The 20,151-nt window shown below is 42.9% G+C and overlaps 1 protein-coding gene across 1 annotated transcript; it reads left to right on the plus strand.

Moving 5' to 3' along the window:
- The first annotated feature begins 1,643 nt into the window (after window positions 1–1,643).
- Window positions 1,644–4,573, plus strand: znf703 (zinc finger protein 703). The gene is made up of 2 exons (XM_031300608.2): window positions 1,644–2,312; window positions 2,877–4,573. Exons 1-2 carry the CDS (start codon window positions 2,064–2,066, stop codon window positions 4,383–4,385), a joined length of 1,758 nt encoding a protein of 585 aa, XP_031156468.1. The 5' UTR covers window positions 1,644–2,063; the 3' UTR covers window positions 4,386–4,573.
- Window positions 4,574–20,151: the final 15,578 nt, after the last annotated feature.

Genomic DNA, 20,151 nt, shown 5'->3' on the forward strand with positions numbered 1-20,151 from the left:
GCTCTATTGTATGGCATGGCACGCCCTCTGCCACTCACTCTGCTTCTGACTGGCTAGTAGTCCTTACCTAGCTACTGCACATGTGCGACTCCCAACAAAGATGGAATAGAAGTGAGATGTCTCACTCTGTAGCTAAAACAGAGAGCTCAACACACAGGGTGAAAAGAGGAGCTGCAGCAATGTGCAGTACAACAAAAATATGGTGTTTTTTGAAAATTAAACCATGTAAACCTTTTCTCATATAACCTCTAAATACAATTATGAACCTGAAAATGAGCATACTATGAACACTTTAAGCCAATCACAATCGTCTTGGGAAACGCTAAGCTCCAACGCAGCGACGGTGGCTCTGCAAAATAGTCTCGGGGAAGGAACTTGTTTTGGTGGAACATTTGCACCCTGCAAAAAAAATTAAATAAACGCCACATAAAATATAAAATAAAGTTAACACAATACAGTAACGTTAGCCATTTAAATTAGCTGGATACATGGTTCAACCTCATTAGCTCTTACCAGTGTATCGCCGTGTGTACTTCGTCCAGAGCAATCCTCTAGAGGGTAAAAGCCGTAAACATATTCTTTGTAAATCTTTACAATCATTCCCCGAAGGAACCAAGCAGGCCTGCCTTGTTGCGCGATCCAAATTTTCTTCAAAACTTGCCATTTTCAGCATGTAGCTCGCTAGCTTGAAGTTTGTTGTTGTTGTTGCCCGTGGCAAAAGGGATTTTGGGAACAGCAACACACAGAGAGCAGAGTGTCAGGCAGTAATCCTAAAAAATGTACTCTCGTTGATCCATGACTATCTAGCTAGTAATCAATGATCCGTGACACTACTTTAAACAGACTGAATACAGTGTTGTAATATCTTGAGTTATGAATCAGGGTAGTTCAGGTCAAGCCATGTGATTAGTTGAAATTGCGTTCCAACCAGGATGGAAATCCCCATGGAGTACGGCTTGTTGTTCTTTATGGGAAATGAAATGAAATTACTGGGCTTACTAATAACAACCATATGAACTCCATTGTCTTTTTGTTTTCTCTGTTTTATGCTGGCTATCTGACAAACTGGTCGAAAACACTGAAATTAGTGTCGGTGCATCTGCAATACTTAATAAATTGGAGTGTGCGACCGTTGGCGTGAAACTGAAGATGTCGTTCACTGTCACGGCAAAACACATGAAAATTGAATCACGTAAATTGGCTTCAATCTGGAAAAATTTGAATCAAGCCCAGGAGCAGTCGCAGTATGGTTGCTATAATGCAATAAAGTCATTAACATACCAGAAATGTTCATAGACAGACAGTTATCATTATTATGAGTTGAGTGCACCTATTTATAAGAACCGGGTGGATCCAGATTCCTAGAGTTAATTCTTCATAGTTGATCCTTAATGGGGTCATTTGTCTTTTGTCCCACAGTGCATAGTGTCAACATCCGTCCTACAGTATTTGTATTTGGCTCGTGGAGGTCACTGACACAGATTTTTACCCATACATATTACAGCCTGGGTATCAGGGTGAGGCCAGAAGACAAACCGCGCCTCCTCCCTTTGTCCCGCCCCTGTGTATGAATGCGGGCCCTTGTGATTGGACGGCGGCTCAGTGCTTTGAAATCCCTCCCCTCACATCGTCAGTATGTGGAAGAAGTGAGGCACTGTGAGACTGCTGCAGAGGGACAGAGATACGCACGCCGGAGGACTCTCACACACCAACCTCTGCGGGGATATTCCTTCACTTGCAGTCCGTATTTTGATGCGCAGTGGCTACTTATAGTGTTTTTCTTTTTGCTTCATTCTTCTTTTTTTCAACACTGGATAAAGGAATATTTAGGAATAATTAACGAGTGATACTGAAGAGCCCAAAAGAGGATGACATTTGGGCAATTTGTTCCTCTTTAGAGACAGCCTGGGTCCGACACGGAGGACGCGCACTGCGTACTTGTCATTCCGGATTACCGCACTCTCTTCTTTTGAATTTGATCATCATGAAATGTGCTGGTGAATGATTTTCAACCCTGCGTCCCCTCGTTACGTGCCATCGTCCCTCCTCGAGACCCGATCCAGATGAGAGACCCCCCCGGTGGACCTGAACCGCTTTTACGCAGACAGTCCTCGGAGCGCAGCGGCGATCAACGCCGGACAGGAGCGGAGAGACCGTCCGTTTCCATACCCACTCCTTGTCCTCCAACGGATCCCTTGCGTCAGGCTCAGAGGCTTCCTATCCGGATCGTAAAGATGTTGACGGCGCACAGCGGCCACTTGCTGCACCCGGAGTATCTCCAGCCACTCACATCCGCGCCAGTCAGCATTGAAGTAAGTTCATTAAAATATAGATGACATGTTCTCCGAGATCTGTTGGTGTCACCTGATGTCGTCTTTCTTCGTAATATTAATCAGATAACATTTAGCTCATGGCGTAGGTTTCTGTGAGTGTTACTCTTACAAATATATGCGCCATTTTACGCACAGCGATTTGTTGGCAAGTTCGCAAGGCACCAGAGTTCAGAAATGTAAAATTACTGCAGTTGCAGTTGTTAGTGTTTTAAAAGTAATATAATAACCGCTTTATTTTACTGATATATTATAATTACATTTTTTCTTTCCAAATGTTTATGGGAGCGTTTTCTTTCTTTGTTAAACTTTGCATTAACTTTGTTTATGTTAAATATAAAGACACAACTCTGGGCTGATGTGGACTTTGCTGGGTTTTCTATAATATATTTAGTTCATGGTTTGGCTAGTAAAATACACAAACAGAATATTATTTTAATGATTGCATATTATAATTATAATAGAGTGGATATGTCTTATGATGCATCATTTAAATCAGCACAAAAACTGTTTGTTCACCGTCTTGCTCTCTTTTTCCCTTCTCAGTTGGATGCCAAGAAGAGTCCTTTGGCTCTGCTGGCCCAGACCTGCTCTCAGATTGGCAAGCCAGACCCCCCCTCCTCTTCCAAGCTGGCCTCCCTCTCCTCAGGCAGTCTGGGAGAAAAGGAATCGTCCAGCCGATCTTCCAAGTCTGGAGAGCAGCATCATTCCCTGGAGGACAAGTCCAGCTTCAAGCCTTACTCCAAGTCATCAGGCGACTGTCGTAAGGACGTTCTGGGGACAAAGGGGCCTTCAGATAAAGCAGCTTTCAGGTTGCCAAATGGAAGCTCCGGCAGTGGCACAGCTTCATGTCCATCCTTTCCTCCCCATTCACAGTCACCCAGCTCCAGCCCTCCTCCGCTGCACACTCAGAGCCAGCCACACAGACAAAGCCATTCCCCCTCCACGCAGCCCCCATCACACTCCCAGGCCCCGCACATGGACAACAAACCTGGGAGCTCAGAGCAGTCCAGCTCGGACAATAATAACAACAGCGCTGGCAAAAAAGACTCCGATGCAGCGAAGTCGGGAATGGATGGGGCTCAGTTAGCCAACTCCAGCCACATACGGGCCAGCGCCAACTCCAGCAATGCCAGCTCTGCCAGCAGCCCGCGGCCGGAGAGCAAGGCCGACCCACAGGCCTCCTCACAGTCTGGCTTGGGCTCTGGGCACATCGCCCCTGTCTCCCCTTTTAAACCTGGACATTCTGTCTTCCCCTTGCCGCCTGCTACCATGGGCTACCACGGCTCCATTGTTGGGGCCTACGCTGGCTACCCCTCCCAGTTTGTTCCCGGCTTGGATCATACCAAGTCTAATTTGGGGTTAGGACTTCCGGGGAAGCATCCCAGCTCCAGCCCGCTCACTGGAGCTTCACCTCCGTCCCTGATGCAGGGCTTATGTCGGGACCCGTACTGTCTGACTTACCCCAATGCACCCCACCTGGGAGGAAGCAACTGCTCCACCTGCATCCACGATCCCTCCAGCCTCAAGTCTGGTTTTCCCCTGGTTTACCCCTCCCACCACCTCCATTCCCTGCACCCCAGCTCCTTGTCTTCCAACACCCCACCTTCCATGTCCCACCCCCTCTACACCTACGGTTTCATGCTCCACAACGAGCCGCAGCCTCACGCCTGTAACTGGGTGTCCGTCGGAGGCCCCTGCGACAAGCGTTTCGCCACATCAGAGGAGCTACTAGCCCACCTGCGCACCCACACAGCCCTGCACGGCATGGTGGACAGCAAGCTGTTGTCGGCCTACCCTTCATCGGTTTCATCGACAGCCTCTTGCCATCTCCACCTGCCCCCCCAGAGCAGCCCAGGAACCCTGCCCAGCTCCTTCTCCCTCAGAGGCTCACCTGGCTTGGGCCTGGCTCGCTACCACCCCTACAGCAAATCCCATCTGCCCGGAGCGCCAGGTTTCCCTATGACGTCCCTCCCCTCCTCCACGGCCTATTACTCCCCCTATGCCCTCTACAGTCAGAGACTGGGCTCAGCCTCAGCCCTCGGATACCAGTGATATCAGAAATAGTGTCGACGCCCACAGACTGCAGGCACCGGCTTGGACTCTCCAGAGCGGCCCTGAAGATGGATTCTTAAGATTGGGGTCATGCCCAGTTACAGGGCATCCTGCCTGCTGGCCTGTCTGCCAGGAATACCACCTGTTAGCCTCAGGATTGGGACTGGCGCTCCAAAAGGCAAAAAAAGCCCCTGTGATGGGTTGTCGGCAGAACCAACGGACACTAGTAATTCAAGACGGCAAAGACACAGAGCTTGAAAAAAAATTATGGAATGGTGGGATTATTACAACAGTCTTGATTTTGGTTTTTGGTTTTGTTTTTCTCAATATCTGTCTCCCGGAACGGAAAGTCTGTATTTATTTTTCACTCAAGCGCTTCGTATTCAAATCTGTGGGGGGAAGGGGGGAGGGGGGGGGGGGGTTTGCTGTCCAAATAAATTGTTCTGAAATATTCTAACTGAAAAGTATAGTACCATTATGCCTATCATACACTCTAAAAAATAAAAACCTTGCACCACGATGAAGATGGACTGTGAAGCTTTATTCTGGGGACCTCTTTTTATCTCCTTTCCATCTCTGCTGTTGTTTTTTCCTGCATTATTATTCAAACTCTGGAGAAGTGCATGTCCATGAGCATTATCTTGAACAATGCCATTATTTTTATTTGTAAATATGCAAAGATGTCATATTTTTTTCAAGCTTACTTGGGGTCAGCAATTTGGGGTCACAGACGCAAATGGTACAACGATAAGAAAAGATGACATGAATAAAAACAATTAATGATGGCTGTGCTATCCAACCAACAGGAAAAAGGTCTTATTTTGTTAAATAAATGATACATGATTGCACGTGACCTCGTTTTCTTCCTTATTGTTAGCTATATATAGTACTGTGAAGTAGCTTTTTGTCACAGAGGATGGAGTAAATCTTGCCAGACTGCTGTACTGCACTTATCTCGCTCTATCTATCATTACGGCTGCTACAGCCACGCTATATGTGGCTATTTGCAATAATTCACGGCTCATATCAGTTGACAGGGCTGTCCCAAGGAGGGCAGGCCGGGTCACATTATCCCTGTTAGCTAGTCTCTGAGGACTTCCATCCCTCCTCTCTCCATCTCTCCCACATTGCTTTTGTTGTTGCGAGTGCAGCTTTTAATTGCTGATTCTTGTTGTGTGAGGCCTGAAAAACAGCCGCCTCAGCAGAGTGCACGGCTGTGTGGAGTGGCTGCTGGGTCACTGGGACTCCAATAATGACCTGAGGGAGGTGTCGACCCGGGATCTCCTCGCGCTCTGACTGATTGGTGTGCAACACAAAGGCCAGCGCTGACAATGGGGGGCGGTTAATAGAGAAATATTCATCAAAGTCCTGACATCTCCCCCTCTCCTCCAGGAACCACAAACATGAATGCAGGCCTCCATTGCTCAGAGTGAGATGAGACATATTCAAGCCACTTGCCAGTGTATCTTGAACTGCACCTGAAGTCTCCAAAACCAGATGCAGTCATTCATGTGAACTACTCTTTAGGTTACCCTCGCTCTGCAAAGAATGCTCTGGTGCTCATTTATGAAGGGTGTGCCAATCCAGAGGCTTTTTTTTTCTTTTTTCGCTGCTCTATGCCCTTAAACTGTGGTTTAACTGAAGTCAGCGACTCAGAGCTGTTAGATGCTAAGTCGCAATGCAATCTGCATGGAGTGCTGCTCGGGTGTGTAGACACTGTGTCCCTCCGGCGCTCTTTAGCTTCAGGATCCAAGTGTATGAGGGGTTTAAGGAAATTGAGGCAGTCAGGAGGGTAAAGTTTAAAAAGCCTTTTAATATACTTCTTGGCTAATTTGTGAAAACATGGCAATGCGTTTCGGCCAGTGAGGCCTTCACCAGGGAAAGTATGATTTAATGATTTAGCCAAGAAATATATTAAGGCTTTTTAAACTTTACCCTCCTGATTGTCTCAGTTTCCTTAAACCCTTAAACGCCTGTTAGATACTAATTTGAGGGGAAGGATTGACTCTATCTTCTTTTTCTTTTACTGTTAATTTTAAGTATTTTTTTTACATGTTTACAGAAAGTAAAAACACAATGAAAAGAACACTGTGTGGGGCACTACAGTTGGTTTTACATGATCCCGCGTGTTCATTGTTTTTTTAATGTCCGCAGACATTCAGAGTGAAGCAGCATCCATTTCTTTTGATAAAAAGAGGGTCAATTTCTCCCATTTTCTGAGGAAGATTGCTAGATCTTAAGGGGAAAAAGTTATCCTTTCCATTGTAAAGATCTCCTTAATTGTGTTTATCCACTGTTTAAGGCTTGGAGTGGGTCTATGTTAAAGCCGCCCCGTTGCCATCAGAGTGTTTTGGCCTCAATGATGTGTCTGTGTCTCCGCTCTATTTGGCTGACAGCGTGTAGGTGGCACAGAGCGAAGAGGCTGCACTCTCCGAGGTGGCTATTGACCCCGACTCCCAGACTCCTCTACTCTCGCGCTTCATTAGCACTCCAGACAGGGGAAAGGCGAGCACAGGTGTCACTTGACAGGACCATTAACGAAATGGATGACCCTCCCAAACCACAGCCAAGCCAAGCGCCACACCAGCAAGGTTACGGCGCCCTGATCACCGCTCTGGGTAGCTCTTTGGGGCCATACACTTATTTTTCTTCTTTAGAAACTGGAGCCACGCACTTCTCCAGAAACAGGACAGACTTACTTTGTTCTTGCTGCTTTTTTTTTTTTTTTGATGCCGTTTTTAAAGTAGTCTAGCCGAAATAGGTCAAGGATATTCTGCTTGTAATGCTGTATTGCACATGTATATTTAGTGCAGCATATTTCTTTGTAACTTGCAGAGTTATGTCACGAGAGATACATTGGATTGCGTTGCCCCCTAAAGTCGTGTTGGTGAAGTACAGGTGATGTCTGCGTGAGAAGGGCATGTACCTCTCTAAATGTCTACAGTGCTATCTGGCTTTTTTAGATGTATGAATGTGGATTTGGGGATTTACAAACAGTAGATAGAGAGTTGGTTACATTGGCTTCAATGTGAAGATGATTCACACTGGAGGTCACGCAGAGGGGAGAACTTTCAATCTTGTCAGGGAGGTGGAATTAATTCCACTGTTGCCAGTTTACACTCGTTCATCAAATGCCTCACTATTCTCCCTCTCCCCACGCTCATCAATCTCCACATTGATCCATGTATCTTCCCCCACACATACACACAAACACATACACACACACACACACACATACACACACGCACACGCACACACACACACACACTCTCAGCTGAGTCAACACCCAAACACTTCATTTATGTCGCCTGTGTGAGGCTGTGTTTGTGTGTGTGTGTGTGTGTGTGTGTGTGTGTGTGTGTGTGTGTGTGTGTATGTGTTGTATTCAGCCCCAATCCTTTGTCCACAGACGGTGGCTCATGTGAGGCTGAATTCAGAGTCTGTGAGTCCTGTCTAATTTGTTATTTGGTAGAAAGGTTATGTTAAAGCAAGGTGCAACATCTTCCAGTTTCAACATTTAAGTCAAGGGACATTTCTGGAGACTTGAACGCCGAAATAGTCATCAATTTGTTAAAATGAAGAAAATTTCTGATCCACTGTCTGACTCTGGTGTAAGTAAATATTGCCAAAATACGCTGCAAAGCTGGGTACACTGCAAAAATAGCAAATTTCCAAAGTTATTTTTAATTACAGTATATTATCTTTAGCTTTTACAAAAATAGAGAGCGATACCATGAGCAACTAAATGATTCAGATGGCGTACAGTGCTTTTTCACCTTCTTCAGTGGGTTTATTAAAATGACAATATCTACAAACACAGCATAAAGTGCCATTTCACTTGAAAATACTTTTTTTTTTAATTAAGGGAGCAAATACAAAAAATAGTTATAATTATATAAAGGATGTTATGTTCTTCTCAACTTATACACAAGGTTAGCAACAGCTATTTTTCTGTCTTAACTCTTCTACATTATTTAGATTGTTCTTCTATTCTGAAAACTTTAGTTAACTGTAACAGAAAATACAGAAAATGTTATTGTTCCCTTTCACTACTAAGAGTTATGGCCCTGACACACCAACCCGATAATCGGCCGTCAGACAGTCTGGCGAGGTCAGTGACTCGAGTCTGTCCGGTGTGTTCCGTCGTCCGTCGGAGGAGCCGTCGGCCTTCATTTTGGCCGACCTGCTTGGTCGGAGGGCGGGCAGTCAGACTCAAAGACCAATCTGATTGGTGGAGTGCTAACCCGGAAATGACGAGCGGGATGAGCCTGGTTAAGCTTCTCAAAATCTGACGAAAATCTTTTAAACTGACCTTTGTCGATTTGAAATGAAGACAGATTCAGCAACTGCACGGCCTATTTCTCGCTTAAAATGTTTTCAGAAACACTATCTTCGTAAAATATGAGATTGTTTTCCGAACGAAGCCGCCATTATGCCCGGTTGAAAAATCTGGGAGCCACGTGACGCATTCGTCCAATCAGCTGCCGGTTTGCATTTTTTGGGCGACAATACAGATTAGCGCCGTCTGCTGTTATGGAGACGTATTACACTCAAGTCGCCGTCGCTACGGTGTGTTCTGAGGCACTTTTTGGACCTCGGGGAGCCGACTGATCAGTCCGACTGCCTTTTCTGCCAATGGTCGGCCGTCGGGTTGGTGTGTCATGGGCTTTAGATGACAAGATCGCTACTTCTCTGTTAAACATGAAGCTACAGCCAGCTGCTTACCTTGGCTTAGCATAAAGACTGGAAAAAAGGGGGAAACAGCTATCCTGGCTCCATCCAAAGCTAAAGCTAAAATCCACCTACCAGCACCTTTAAAGCTCACTAATTAACACATTATATCTCGCTTGTTTAAAGCTATAGTGCGTAGTTTCTGTCTCCCCCATGAGGAATTCTAAGTAATGACAACAACACGTCCACATGATACAAGCCTTACATGTTCGCACATACAAATGGTGATGGCAATAGTAAAAATAAGTAGGTTTACATGCACACTAATGTTCCACTATTTTTCAGAATATGACAATATTCTGAAAGTGATACAGGTCATGTAAACATTATATTCTGTTTGGATATTCTGAATAAGGCCTTTTTTTTTCAAATTTAGCATTTTCTGATTAAGACATGTGGGATATGCCAGTATTATTCAGGTTTTAGAAGCATTCTTTGCATAGCTAGACTATCTGTCCAATCTGAGTTTTCTGTTGCATGACTTTTGAACGCACACGTTCCACCAAAATAAGTTTGTTCCCGAGGCTGTTTTGCAGAGGCACTTTCGTTGTGTCCGGGGCTTAGCGCCAATAAACCAGAGCATGTTTTTTCTCCCATCCCGGAATGCTGTGTGCACTAGCCAGTCCCTCCTCCGCAGCGCTGTGGAGGAAGGTCTGGCAATGCAAGACTAGGTGCATGTAAACGTAGTCAAAGGCAATGGTAAGAGAATGATAGTAGTAATCAAAGAAGTAGTATTAGTGGAGATAGTGATGGTGATGGAGGGGACTAATATTCCCCCTGTGTGCGTCAGTGCAGAGTGCTACTGTGAGGTCCTGACAGGCCTGGTGATTAATGACGACAGGGTGCGGAGCTGCTCTTCAATTAGACGCCAGCTCTACCCGGCTCACCATCGCTGCTGACAGCTAGGACAGACAGAGAGAGAGAGGAGGGTACTCAGTCTTTCTCTCTCTCGCTCTCTGTGTCTCCAGAACAAAACATTAACCTCGACTCCATGACTACCACCTCTGTGTTTAACATCAGGACACAATGCAGAGCCCTCGGCATCCAACAGTGACCGCAGTGTTAAAGCAAACCCAGATGGCATGAACACATCCCTCATCAGGGCCTGTCACCCAATCTCTGCTTTATTTCTCCACATACACCCTGTGACTGACTGTTTTACACGCTCGCTTCGATGTCTCTTCTCATACACATCTGCAGTCAGCCGTGCTGTGAAAACAATAACAGACGCATTAAAAAGGCTTCCAGGTTGTTTAGCAGGTTGTGTGCTGGTTTGGAACAACTTCTTCCCACAATTCCAAGAACAGTAATGTTCTCTCGATCAGAGGAATAAGGTCATGATCAGGACTTACTGGAACCTCCTTTTTATTGTTGTGCATAGTTGTTCCAGCTTTGGGTTCTGCAGGCTTGCAAATGTCACTTCAAAACGCTGCTTTCTATCAGGGCTATGACAATACCCTGGACTAGATGGATGAACTTAGTTACTGACCCAGTGTGTGTGTGTGTGTGTGTCTGTGTGTGTGTGTGTGTGTGTGTGTGTGTGTGCATGCGTGTGTGTACATATATTAGGGCTGTCAATCGATTAAAAGATTCAAACGCGATTTATCGCATGCTTGTCCAGAGTTAACTCGCGATTAATCTCAAATTTATCACACATTTCTTTATGTGTTCTGTACTCCCTTCAAGTTTTACTGCTCAAGTGGTATTTGAGACTCAACATACTCCGGTGGTAACTCAGTTCACATCGACAGTACATGCAAATAACATTAGTCTTGTCGAGAGAACCATCTGGAAGGGCTTTGAAAGACCCTTTTCTTTATCCATTTCTGCTCAAGGAGCTTTGTTTCTGCTAGCCATCCACAACGTTACTGCCGCATCGCTTCCTGATTTCCCAAACTATGGGGTGGCCCGAGGCCCGAATCACAGAACGTGTGTCACGGGTCAAAAAATTAGTGCCGTTAAAAGAAATTTGCGTTAAACCGTTATTGTGTTAATATTGAAAGCCCTAATCTTTATTTATTTATATCTTTATCTATCTTTGTATATATATAAAGAATGGCTTGTTTATTGCTAAGGCCATATGGTCAAAATTAAATGATTTAATAATAATGTATAACAACTGTCTAACTGACCGTTTTGGGCTTTAGCGGAAAGGGGGGAAGGACTGAGAAGTTGTCGATGTTCAAATTTTTTGGCTAAGTCCTGGATCTTCGCAATCCTACCTACAGCACCTTTAAGTCATAATGTGGAAACAACATCGACGCTACAAAGGAAAGGTGTTGTATTGCTCAAAGTGTTTTAACAACACGATGAAAGTTGTGTCCAGTATTGTGTAAGTTGTGTAAGTTTCCTGAAAATCAAGCCAGTAGTTTTTTCGTAATCCTGGTGACCGACAAACCACGATGAAAAAAATAACCTTCTTTGCGGAGGTAATAATTAAGGTTTAACAAAGCAAACTAGAAGGCACTTTATTTGAGCAACAATTTTCTGAACGGGCAACCATTATGCTACCAATGGTTCTTGTTTTGTTGCCTTCTGGTTTTGAGTGTCTAGAAAATAGCATGTAAAAAGCAGCACAGTTGGATGTACCAGGTTTGACATCTTTTTGACACATTTTCCTACACTATAATTGTTGGTATAAAAAGGCCTAGAAAGCACCTTTGAACTTACCACATCAATTATCGTTTTGTAATCACTGCTGTTATTATGTGATTATGAAAAGTTACAGTCATTTGAAAAGCAAGAGTGGTGAGTGTCTACTGGCTGTCAGAGGCCAACACCATGAGTAGTAAGGAGCAACTACAGTGTTACTTTAAAAAAAATAGGTTAAAATGTTGATATACACAACGTTAGAAGCACTACAAGTCCCTTGGTGCAGACTCAACCACTTTAAGAACTCATTTTTATCTTAAAAACACACATGTACATTTTTACTTTTCGTTTTATCAGGATTTTTACACATTGTAAACAGCCGTGGCCCGCTTACCTGGTCCTCCGGTAACATTAGCAGGGTTAGCATGGCGGCGTTAGCCAGGACCAGTCGGGATCACTTTACTGGCTACTAAGCCGCCTTATGTTGAAAAGGCGTCTTACCCTTACTGCACATATTATGACGACTATTATGATGTACAATGGGCAGTGTGCAGTTTTGTTGGCTACTGGCAGTCTCTGCATGCAACATGAGCATGTCCATGCAGAGTGATGCAGCAGTCTGTGTCTGTGTACTTTATGTATGTATGTACGTATGTATGCACTATGCTGTGTTGAATTCTTTAAACAGCAGATATTGTTTGTTTGTCCAAGACAAATTTCTTTGGGACAATAAAATCTTATCTTACAATCTTAGTCACCTCAAAGGAATAGGTCAACATTTTGGGAGCGTTAGCTGAGAAGACTGATATCACTCTCATATTTATCTGTTAAATATGAAGCTACGGCCAGCAGCGGGTTAGCCTAGCTTAGCATAAAGACTGGATTTAGCAGGAAACAGCTAACCTGGCTGTTTCAAAACGTAACAGCCTACCAGCACTTCTAAAGCTCGCTAATTAAAACGTTACTGTAGCTCATTTGGGTAATCCATTCCCCCTGTTTCTGGTATTTATGCTAAACTGAGCTAACCTGGCTGTAGCTTCATATTGAAAGGACAGATATAGAAGTGGTTTCAATCTTCTCATCTGACTCTCGGCAAGAAAAGCAAGAAGTTGACTTAAGGTGTCACTAAATATAGAATTTTACAGTCACCAAATGAGCTAATGCTATCTTTTCTGTTCACTTCAGGCACATAGGCAATCATTTTTCCTAATAAAGTGGCCTGTGAGTGTATTAATAAGACTGTGCAGACCATAAGCCACCATATTACCATAGCAGTTGTCACTAGTCTTTATTTTCACTGTTTGGGAATGTGCATGACCTTCAAAACTCAATTTCTGTGCTTATTTTAGCAAATATTCTTACCGACGGTGACTACAACGCTGACTTATCCCTATTTCTGGTTAAAGGTGAGCTGCCACACACATGGCTTCTATACCTGTGTTACGCGGCAGTGGTGGCTAATGACCATTATGTGATCTACATATTATCTGTTTCGCCCTTGTGAGTCACCAAGCACATAGACAGCTCTGTGACGCAGCAAACGGTGCCTGTAATTATAGTGCATTCCATTTACCTTGGAAGTTGGAAGCCGGAGCTGGGAATGGCGTCACACCCAGGTTGAATGCGTTGCATTTACAAGTTGGGATTTTTCATTGTGGGGTAGCTCTAGCCAGGTTAGCCATTCTTAGCTATACCAGTTGATAACAACGCATTATGCTGTTTTTTGTATATACAAACAGCGCAACATGTCCACAGATAGAAGTTGGACAGGAGTGTGTGTACGGCTGATTAAATGAGACACAAATAACTGTATGTTACTAGAGCTTTTACTACTGTTGATGCACGGAGCAGCCTTTCTTTCAATTAGCCATTGAGTAAGTTTATACCCTCTTATTTTTTTTGCCACCATTGGCACCTCAACCAATGGCACACTAGCAATAAGTGTACAAGAGACCTCTTTCACAGCCATAGGCAGGGGCACAGTCTGTTATTTACGGTAGTTTGAGGAAAGGGGGGAGAGAGGGGATGACACGCAGCAAAGGACACTCTACTGGGTGAGCTTGAGGTTGCCCCCATAACCACAGTTCTTGACAAGTCATTGATCCTTAAATAGATATTTTATATTTATTTTGTGCTGTGAATCAGGCCCCCAGGAAGTGCGCTAGGCTTTGAAACAAATTGAACAAAGTGGCCAAACAGTGGAATTACAACTCCCGGACCGTTGTGTGAAGCCCTCTGGCCCAAAAAGACTTACAGGGGAAAATAATTTGAGCCATTCAGTCCAATAAACCTTGAGAAAGTCTTGAAGAGCCGCACGATTTAAACCATGTAATCCCCATTCAAGTTACCGGGGTGCTAATCCAGAAGTAGCCGGCTCTATTGCGCCTGATCTATGGGCCGCACAGTGCGAAGCAGCAGCGATCATCTGGGTAATTTTTGGCTCCACGAAGGCTTCATGCGCCACTGAGCAACTGTCATAGGAATGAACAGGGCTCCGCCTCGAACGCTGTATCCAGTTCACTACTACACTACTAAAATATTCATGCTGAGAATCATTGAAAGTATACTACACATTTCATTCGTACATGCACATCTAAACATTTCAAATACTTCATGGTAGAATAATATAACACAAAAATATGTTAACACATGGTAGCGTAACTCGAAATGTACCTACATTCTAAATGGTCGTATAATTCCTGCTTTTGGTTTGATTCATGTATTGATTGGAAACAAAGAGGGAGTATTAGAGATAGAGATATAGTGCTTTTGATTTAATTTTCAGCTAGCCCTGACCCTGGTAAACCTCACTTGGCCTCGACATGGAGAGTTGGCCAGAGCTGCTGTGGTCTCTCCAAAGTTCCAGTGGTGTCAGTGAGCACCGTTAATAGACATACCACCCTTAACTGCCAGTAGAGAAATGAACGTTTCAATTACAGTACGGTGCACTGCTAATAGCATTTGGACCGCGTGTCCAGCTGGATTCCATTTGTTGGGAGATCTCCGGCGAAGATGTCACGAGCGTTTGGGAATGAACGTGCCTTGGCGGGGAATGAGGAGCAGCTCTGACCGTCGTGATTAATGCTCTGATTGACAACTTGTTTTTTTCTTCCACTTTGGTACAGCCTGTGGTCATAATGTACTCACTTTAAGCATCCTGGGCCTTATGTCTGTTTTATGTCTCCCCTGGATGGGCATCCAGACTCAGAGACTGCCATTATGATCATTAAACTCATCTTATCTGCTGCACTGCAGGCCAGGACACACAGTTTATTATACCCACTTGTATATATCAGCTGCTTAACATTTCTTACAGGACAATTGCAGCCATATTAAGGCATTTTTGAAAATAAATGCATAAGCATATACTGGATAATAAACAATGCAGAGAAACAGGAAAGATGAATGATAGGGAGGAGGAAATGCAATAGAGGTCCCCACAGAGCATGAAGGAACAAGGGGAAATTGCTGATTAGGTAAATTGGAATAAATTACCCATACATTGCCCATAACTAGGGGTGGGAATCACCAGAGGCCCCACGATACAGTATTATCACGATACTTGTGTCACGATATGATATTATTGCAATTTTAAACATATTGTGATATTCTGCAATATATTGCAATTTATTACCTTTTTTTCCCAACTTCAAATTATGTCCCCAAAGGAAATCGTTGTCAACATCTGTTTTAAAGAACTCAGCTGCAAATAGAAAAATACTTCACACATCTATGAGACAGGTGCGTTGGAAAGGGACCAGTAGGTCAAAAGTTACAAAGAAACTCCTGCATACTGTCTGACTTGCAAAAGATAAATTGAATAGCTGGCAATGTTTTGGTACTACACCTTTAGCAGGCAAATAATTTGCAGATTTACATGATGAAGGTCTAGTACCTAAACGTTGCTAGCTATTAAATATATCTTTGCAAGTTAGACAATGTGCGGGAGTTGCTTTGAGAAAAACTCAACTGAACCATCTAGTGGACTGAAAAAGCAACTGATTTTATTATGCTAGTACCAAAAAGTCCAATTCTCATGTGCAGTTTATATTACAAAAGATCGATACAGTATTGCCGCGGAAAATATCGCGATACTATGCTGTATCGAGTTTTCCCCCACCCCTAATAACTATATATGTTAGTGTGACTGTGTGCGTGATAGAGTGCAAACTGAAGTCCTAGCCAAGCATTCAAAAACATTCCGAGATGTCACACTTTCTCTCTTGTGTCACTTAACACACACGAGATGTTTGGTAGCTGAGTGACAGCTGAGTGTGACTTCAGCTGACAGTCTTCAGCGTGTCTGTGCACCCTCACTCAGCTGTGTGGTATTCAGACATAGTTGTTCAAACAGATTATTCCACATGTCAACACACTGACGGAGCCCGGCCCATACACACACTTGCCGTATACATTACACATCTGTATACATTACACATTCACCCAATAATACACGTGAGCTGTGTTACTCAGCCTGTGTAACTGTGCATTAAAGCTATAAATTACTGGGTATATTGGATGTGCACAACAATGGTTACTGTATGTACACTTATGTACACTGAGACTTTATACCAATGGTCAACTTGTTTAGGTTCTGTACATGTCTTGAGTTTTATTTCATCTTCCCGTTTTGGAAAAAAAAAAAAAGCACCTAGACCATTTTGGGTCTCTAAAACCTGCCACTAAAACAACAGTATGATAAAATCAGTGCCAATGCAGCTTTTCACAGCAGACATTTTGACCTCCCATAGTAGGAGAAGCACAGGTACAACTAATGATAATATATCAGGGTCTCTCAGCAGGGAGTGGTCAGTTAGTGATGACCTTAGTCTTCCATTGCTAGACTTATCTCCACTCTGTGTGGAGTAAGGTCTGGCCACACAACACATACATTCTGGGATAGGAGAAAAAAACACTCTGGGTTGTTTGCATTTCTTTAAACCAGGGGTGTCAAAGTCAACTTCACTAAAGGCCACACTGGAAAATGAGAATCATATCAAGGGCCAGACATTATATACATTTACAATTACATACAGTATAGTTTATTGACATGCTTTTATTTGAATAAAGTCAAATATCTTTGACCGTATTATTTCATGTCTCATATAGTCTTCTGACTGAGTTTGGTCAACATAAAGATCTAAAAAAGTCAGGAAAAAGTAAGCCATCAAAGAAACAAAGTGCCAAAAAAATTTCGGAAAAAACGACAAAAGCATCTTCAATAGTGACAAAAACTTCAGAAAAAGCAACAAAATGTTGAAAAAGCGAGAAAAACAAGGTGAGTCAATACAAATTGTGATCAAAAATCTGCGAGGGGCCGGATTTGGCCCTTGGGCCTTGAGTTTGACAGTTTTAACAGCTTTTAAACCAATCACAACCGTCTTGGGCGGCGCTAAGCTCTGGACGCAACGACGGTGGCTCTGCAAAAATAGCCTCGGGAAGGAACTTGTTTTGGTGGAAAATTTGCACCCCCGCAAAAGAAAACGCCACATACAATATTAAATGAAGTTAACATGTTACTGATACAGTAACGTGAGCTATGTACTGTAAATTAGCTGGATACATGGTTAAATGTCATTTGCTCTTAGTGTATAGCTGTGTGTACTTCGGCCACATTAGCATGTAGCTTGCTAGCTCAAAGTTTGTTGTTGTTTCTTGAAGCGAACAAGAACGACGACACACAAGAAGGTCAGTGACATCACGTGCCGGATGTCAGGAATTTACCGTGGATATGTTCTTCCGTTAACCCAGACTAGTGGTGCCCAGAGTTTAGTCCAAGTGTGGTGAAACGGTTTTCAGCCATTGTGCTGCCCACAGCTGGAATCAGCTAAGACATGCCTCAACTGGAGCCATTTAAAAAAATGAAGTTAAAGACTTAAAGACTTTCTCTTTTCCACAGCTTTTAATTAGTCTGGTTTTTTGCTACTTTTATTTTATTAATTTGGTTTTAAACTTCTCTGCACCTTTATAAAATACAACGGTACTGTGGGCATCTGGGTAGCACACCGGAGGCCTGTACTACGAATCAAGATCAACATGCCCCAGATTTATTACCCGGCTTCACCTAACCTAACAACCGCGGTCCTGCATAAGGTTTCCCAATCCAGTGACGCACACGTTCACATAAAAGAGGCAGTGTTTGCACAGCATGACTAATCGCAAACATCTACCAGAGCCGCATATTTTACATAAGAAGAGCAAACTATACTACATAAATATGAAGAACACAGACACGGTTTTACAGGCAAAATGCAATACAGTTGCTGCTTCCTAAAAAGAAAGCTGGCAAAAAATAGCCGACGCTGTAAATGCGTAAATTACAATGCTTATCAATCAGGACCAAGATCTGACCATAATTACACTTGCGCTTTCCATAAACTGTCGTTGCTTTAGCCTATTATTTCAGTTGCAACCCTGGCACTGGTAAGCGATCGCGAGAGCAAATAAAAAATATAAAAACATAATTCAAACCGATGTGTGGCATTGGCTACACACGGCTCAAGAAGCCGACAAATAGCCTATACGTAATTCCCTCCGCTCATAATCTACATCTTTCATAAAAATACCCCATCAGGGAATGTTAACGGGGTTGTCGCTCTCTAAATGTTTGAACTTTTCTGAGCTCACCTCTCTCTCTCACCGAGCTCCACCGGATCTTCTAAGAACGGTGACGCCGTTATCAATCGAGTATTGATTGGTCAGTAGGTGGTGCTTTTACACCGGTTGATCTCTAATCTCCAACATAACCTGCTCCCGAGCAGGTTAGGTGTTCAGCATAAGTTACCACGGCGATTTAACCCGGTAACAAGTGATCCACCGTCGTAGTACAGAAAACCTTGGGTTGAACCTGAAGTTACCTCGTTAACGCCAAATCTGCAAGGCAGTAAGCATGATCGCTCCGCGTACAGTAAAGGCAAAGAGTGTGTTACCCTATTTAACAGAAGTCTATGCATTTACCTGTTATTTCTGACAATTTGATAAGCAAAAAAGGTATATTATGCTTGAGTATATAAACCCCAATTAACAAAACTGGTTAAAAAAAAGTGAGACAGCATGTGCAATACCAGGACCCTGAAGCCAGCTCTCCTAAATGGAACAGAGCCATTCATGTTATCAGACTCTGCAGTTTCCCTCAGCTGTGGAGTGATTTAATACCTTTTAGCTCATTGTTCTGGTTTCCCAGCCCACAGCTTTACTGTTTTGGTTCACTCCTGCCACTCTTTTTGTATTGTTTTTGGCTATGGCAGATGACCAAAAAAATCCGTAATTTCAGGTTTGAATAAAGGGAAAATGTTGAATATCAAAACAGTTTTCTAGCCAGTGGTGGAATGTAACTAAGTACATTTACTCAAGTACTGTACTTAAGTACAAACTTGTACTTTACTTGAGTCTTTTCTTTTCAGAACACTTTCTACTTCTACCCCACATTTCAGAGGGAAATATAGTACTTTTTACTCCACTACATTAATCTGACAGCTTTAGTTACAAGTTACTTTACAAATTAAGATTTTTGCACACAAAACACATGTAGTTTATAAAATACGATGTTTTAAGTAAACTACAGTACCCAACAATATATGGACCTACAACTGCTGAAACGATTAGCCGATTAAACACTTAGTTGATTGACAGAACTGTTTTGATTGTTTACGGGTTTTTAAAATGTTAGGATTTTGAGTACTTTTAATTCTACTACTTTAAGTAAATTTTCCTGAAGATACTTACATACTTTTACTTAAGTAACATTTTCAACGCAGGACTTTTACAGAGTGGTATTAGTACTTTTACTGATGTAAAGGTGTCTGAATACTTCCACCACTGAACACAAGAGCTGTTTCAAAGACAGAAAGAAAGACAGAAAGTATACGTTCCCAACAGCCTCTCCCTCGACAGAGGTGATGAAGACACAGAGACGGCGACTCTGCGATTTTCTACTCTGCTACATTCCAGAGAGAAATATTGGACTTTTTACTCCACTACATTCATCTGACAGCTTTAGTTACTTCACAAATATAGATTTTTGCACACAAAACACATGTCGTTTATAAAATACAATGTTTTACTATAAATTAAACTACCCAACAAGTACATATAAGTACAACTATACAGGTCCAGCTTAAATGATTAGCCGATTAAACCCTTAGTTGACTGACAGAACTTTTTGGATCGTTTACAGTTTCTAAAATGTGAGGATTTTTCTGCATTGAGTACTTTTACTTTGAATACTTTAAGTACATTTTCCTGATGATATTTACAGTGCTCAGCATAAGTGAATACACCCATGCTAAAGTTGACTGAAAACACGAATAAAAAAATCATCTTTTGGAAATTGATTGTAAATAACAAAATGTTCTTCCTTAAAATACAGGGGGCATAAGTAAGTACACCCCTAGAGACTGGCATGGGGTACTTTCCATAAGATCATCTCTCAATGCAAATCAAA

The sequence above is a fragment of the Sander lucioperca genome, chromosome 2 (genome assembly GCF_008315115.2).
Source record: "Sander lucioperca isolate FBNREF2018 chromosome 2, SLUC_FBN_1.2, whole genome shotgun sequence".
In the NCBI taxonomy this organism is placed as follows: Eukaryota; Metazoa; Chordata; class Actinopteri; order Perciformes; family Percidae; genus Sander; species Sander lucioperca.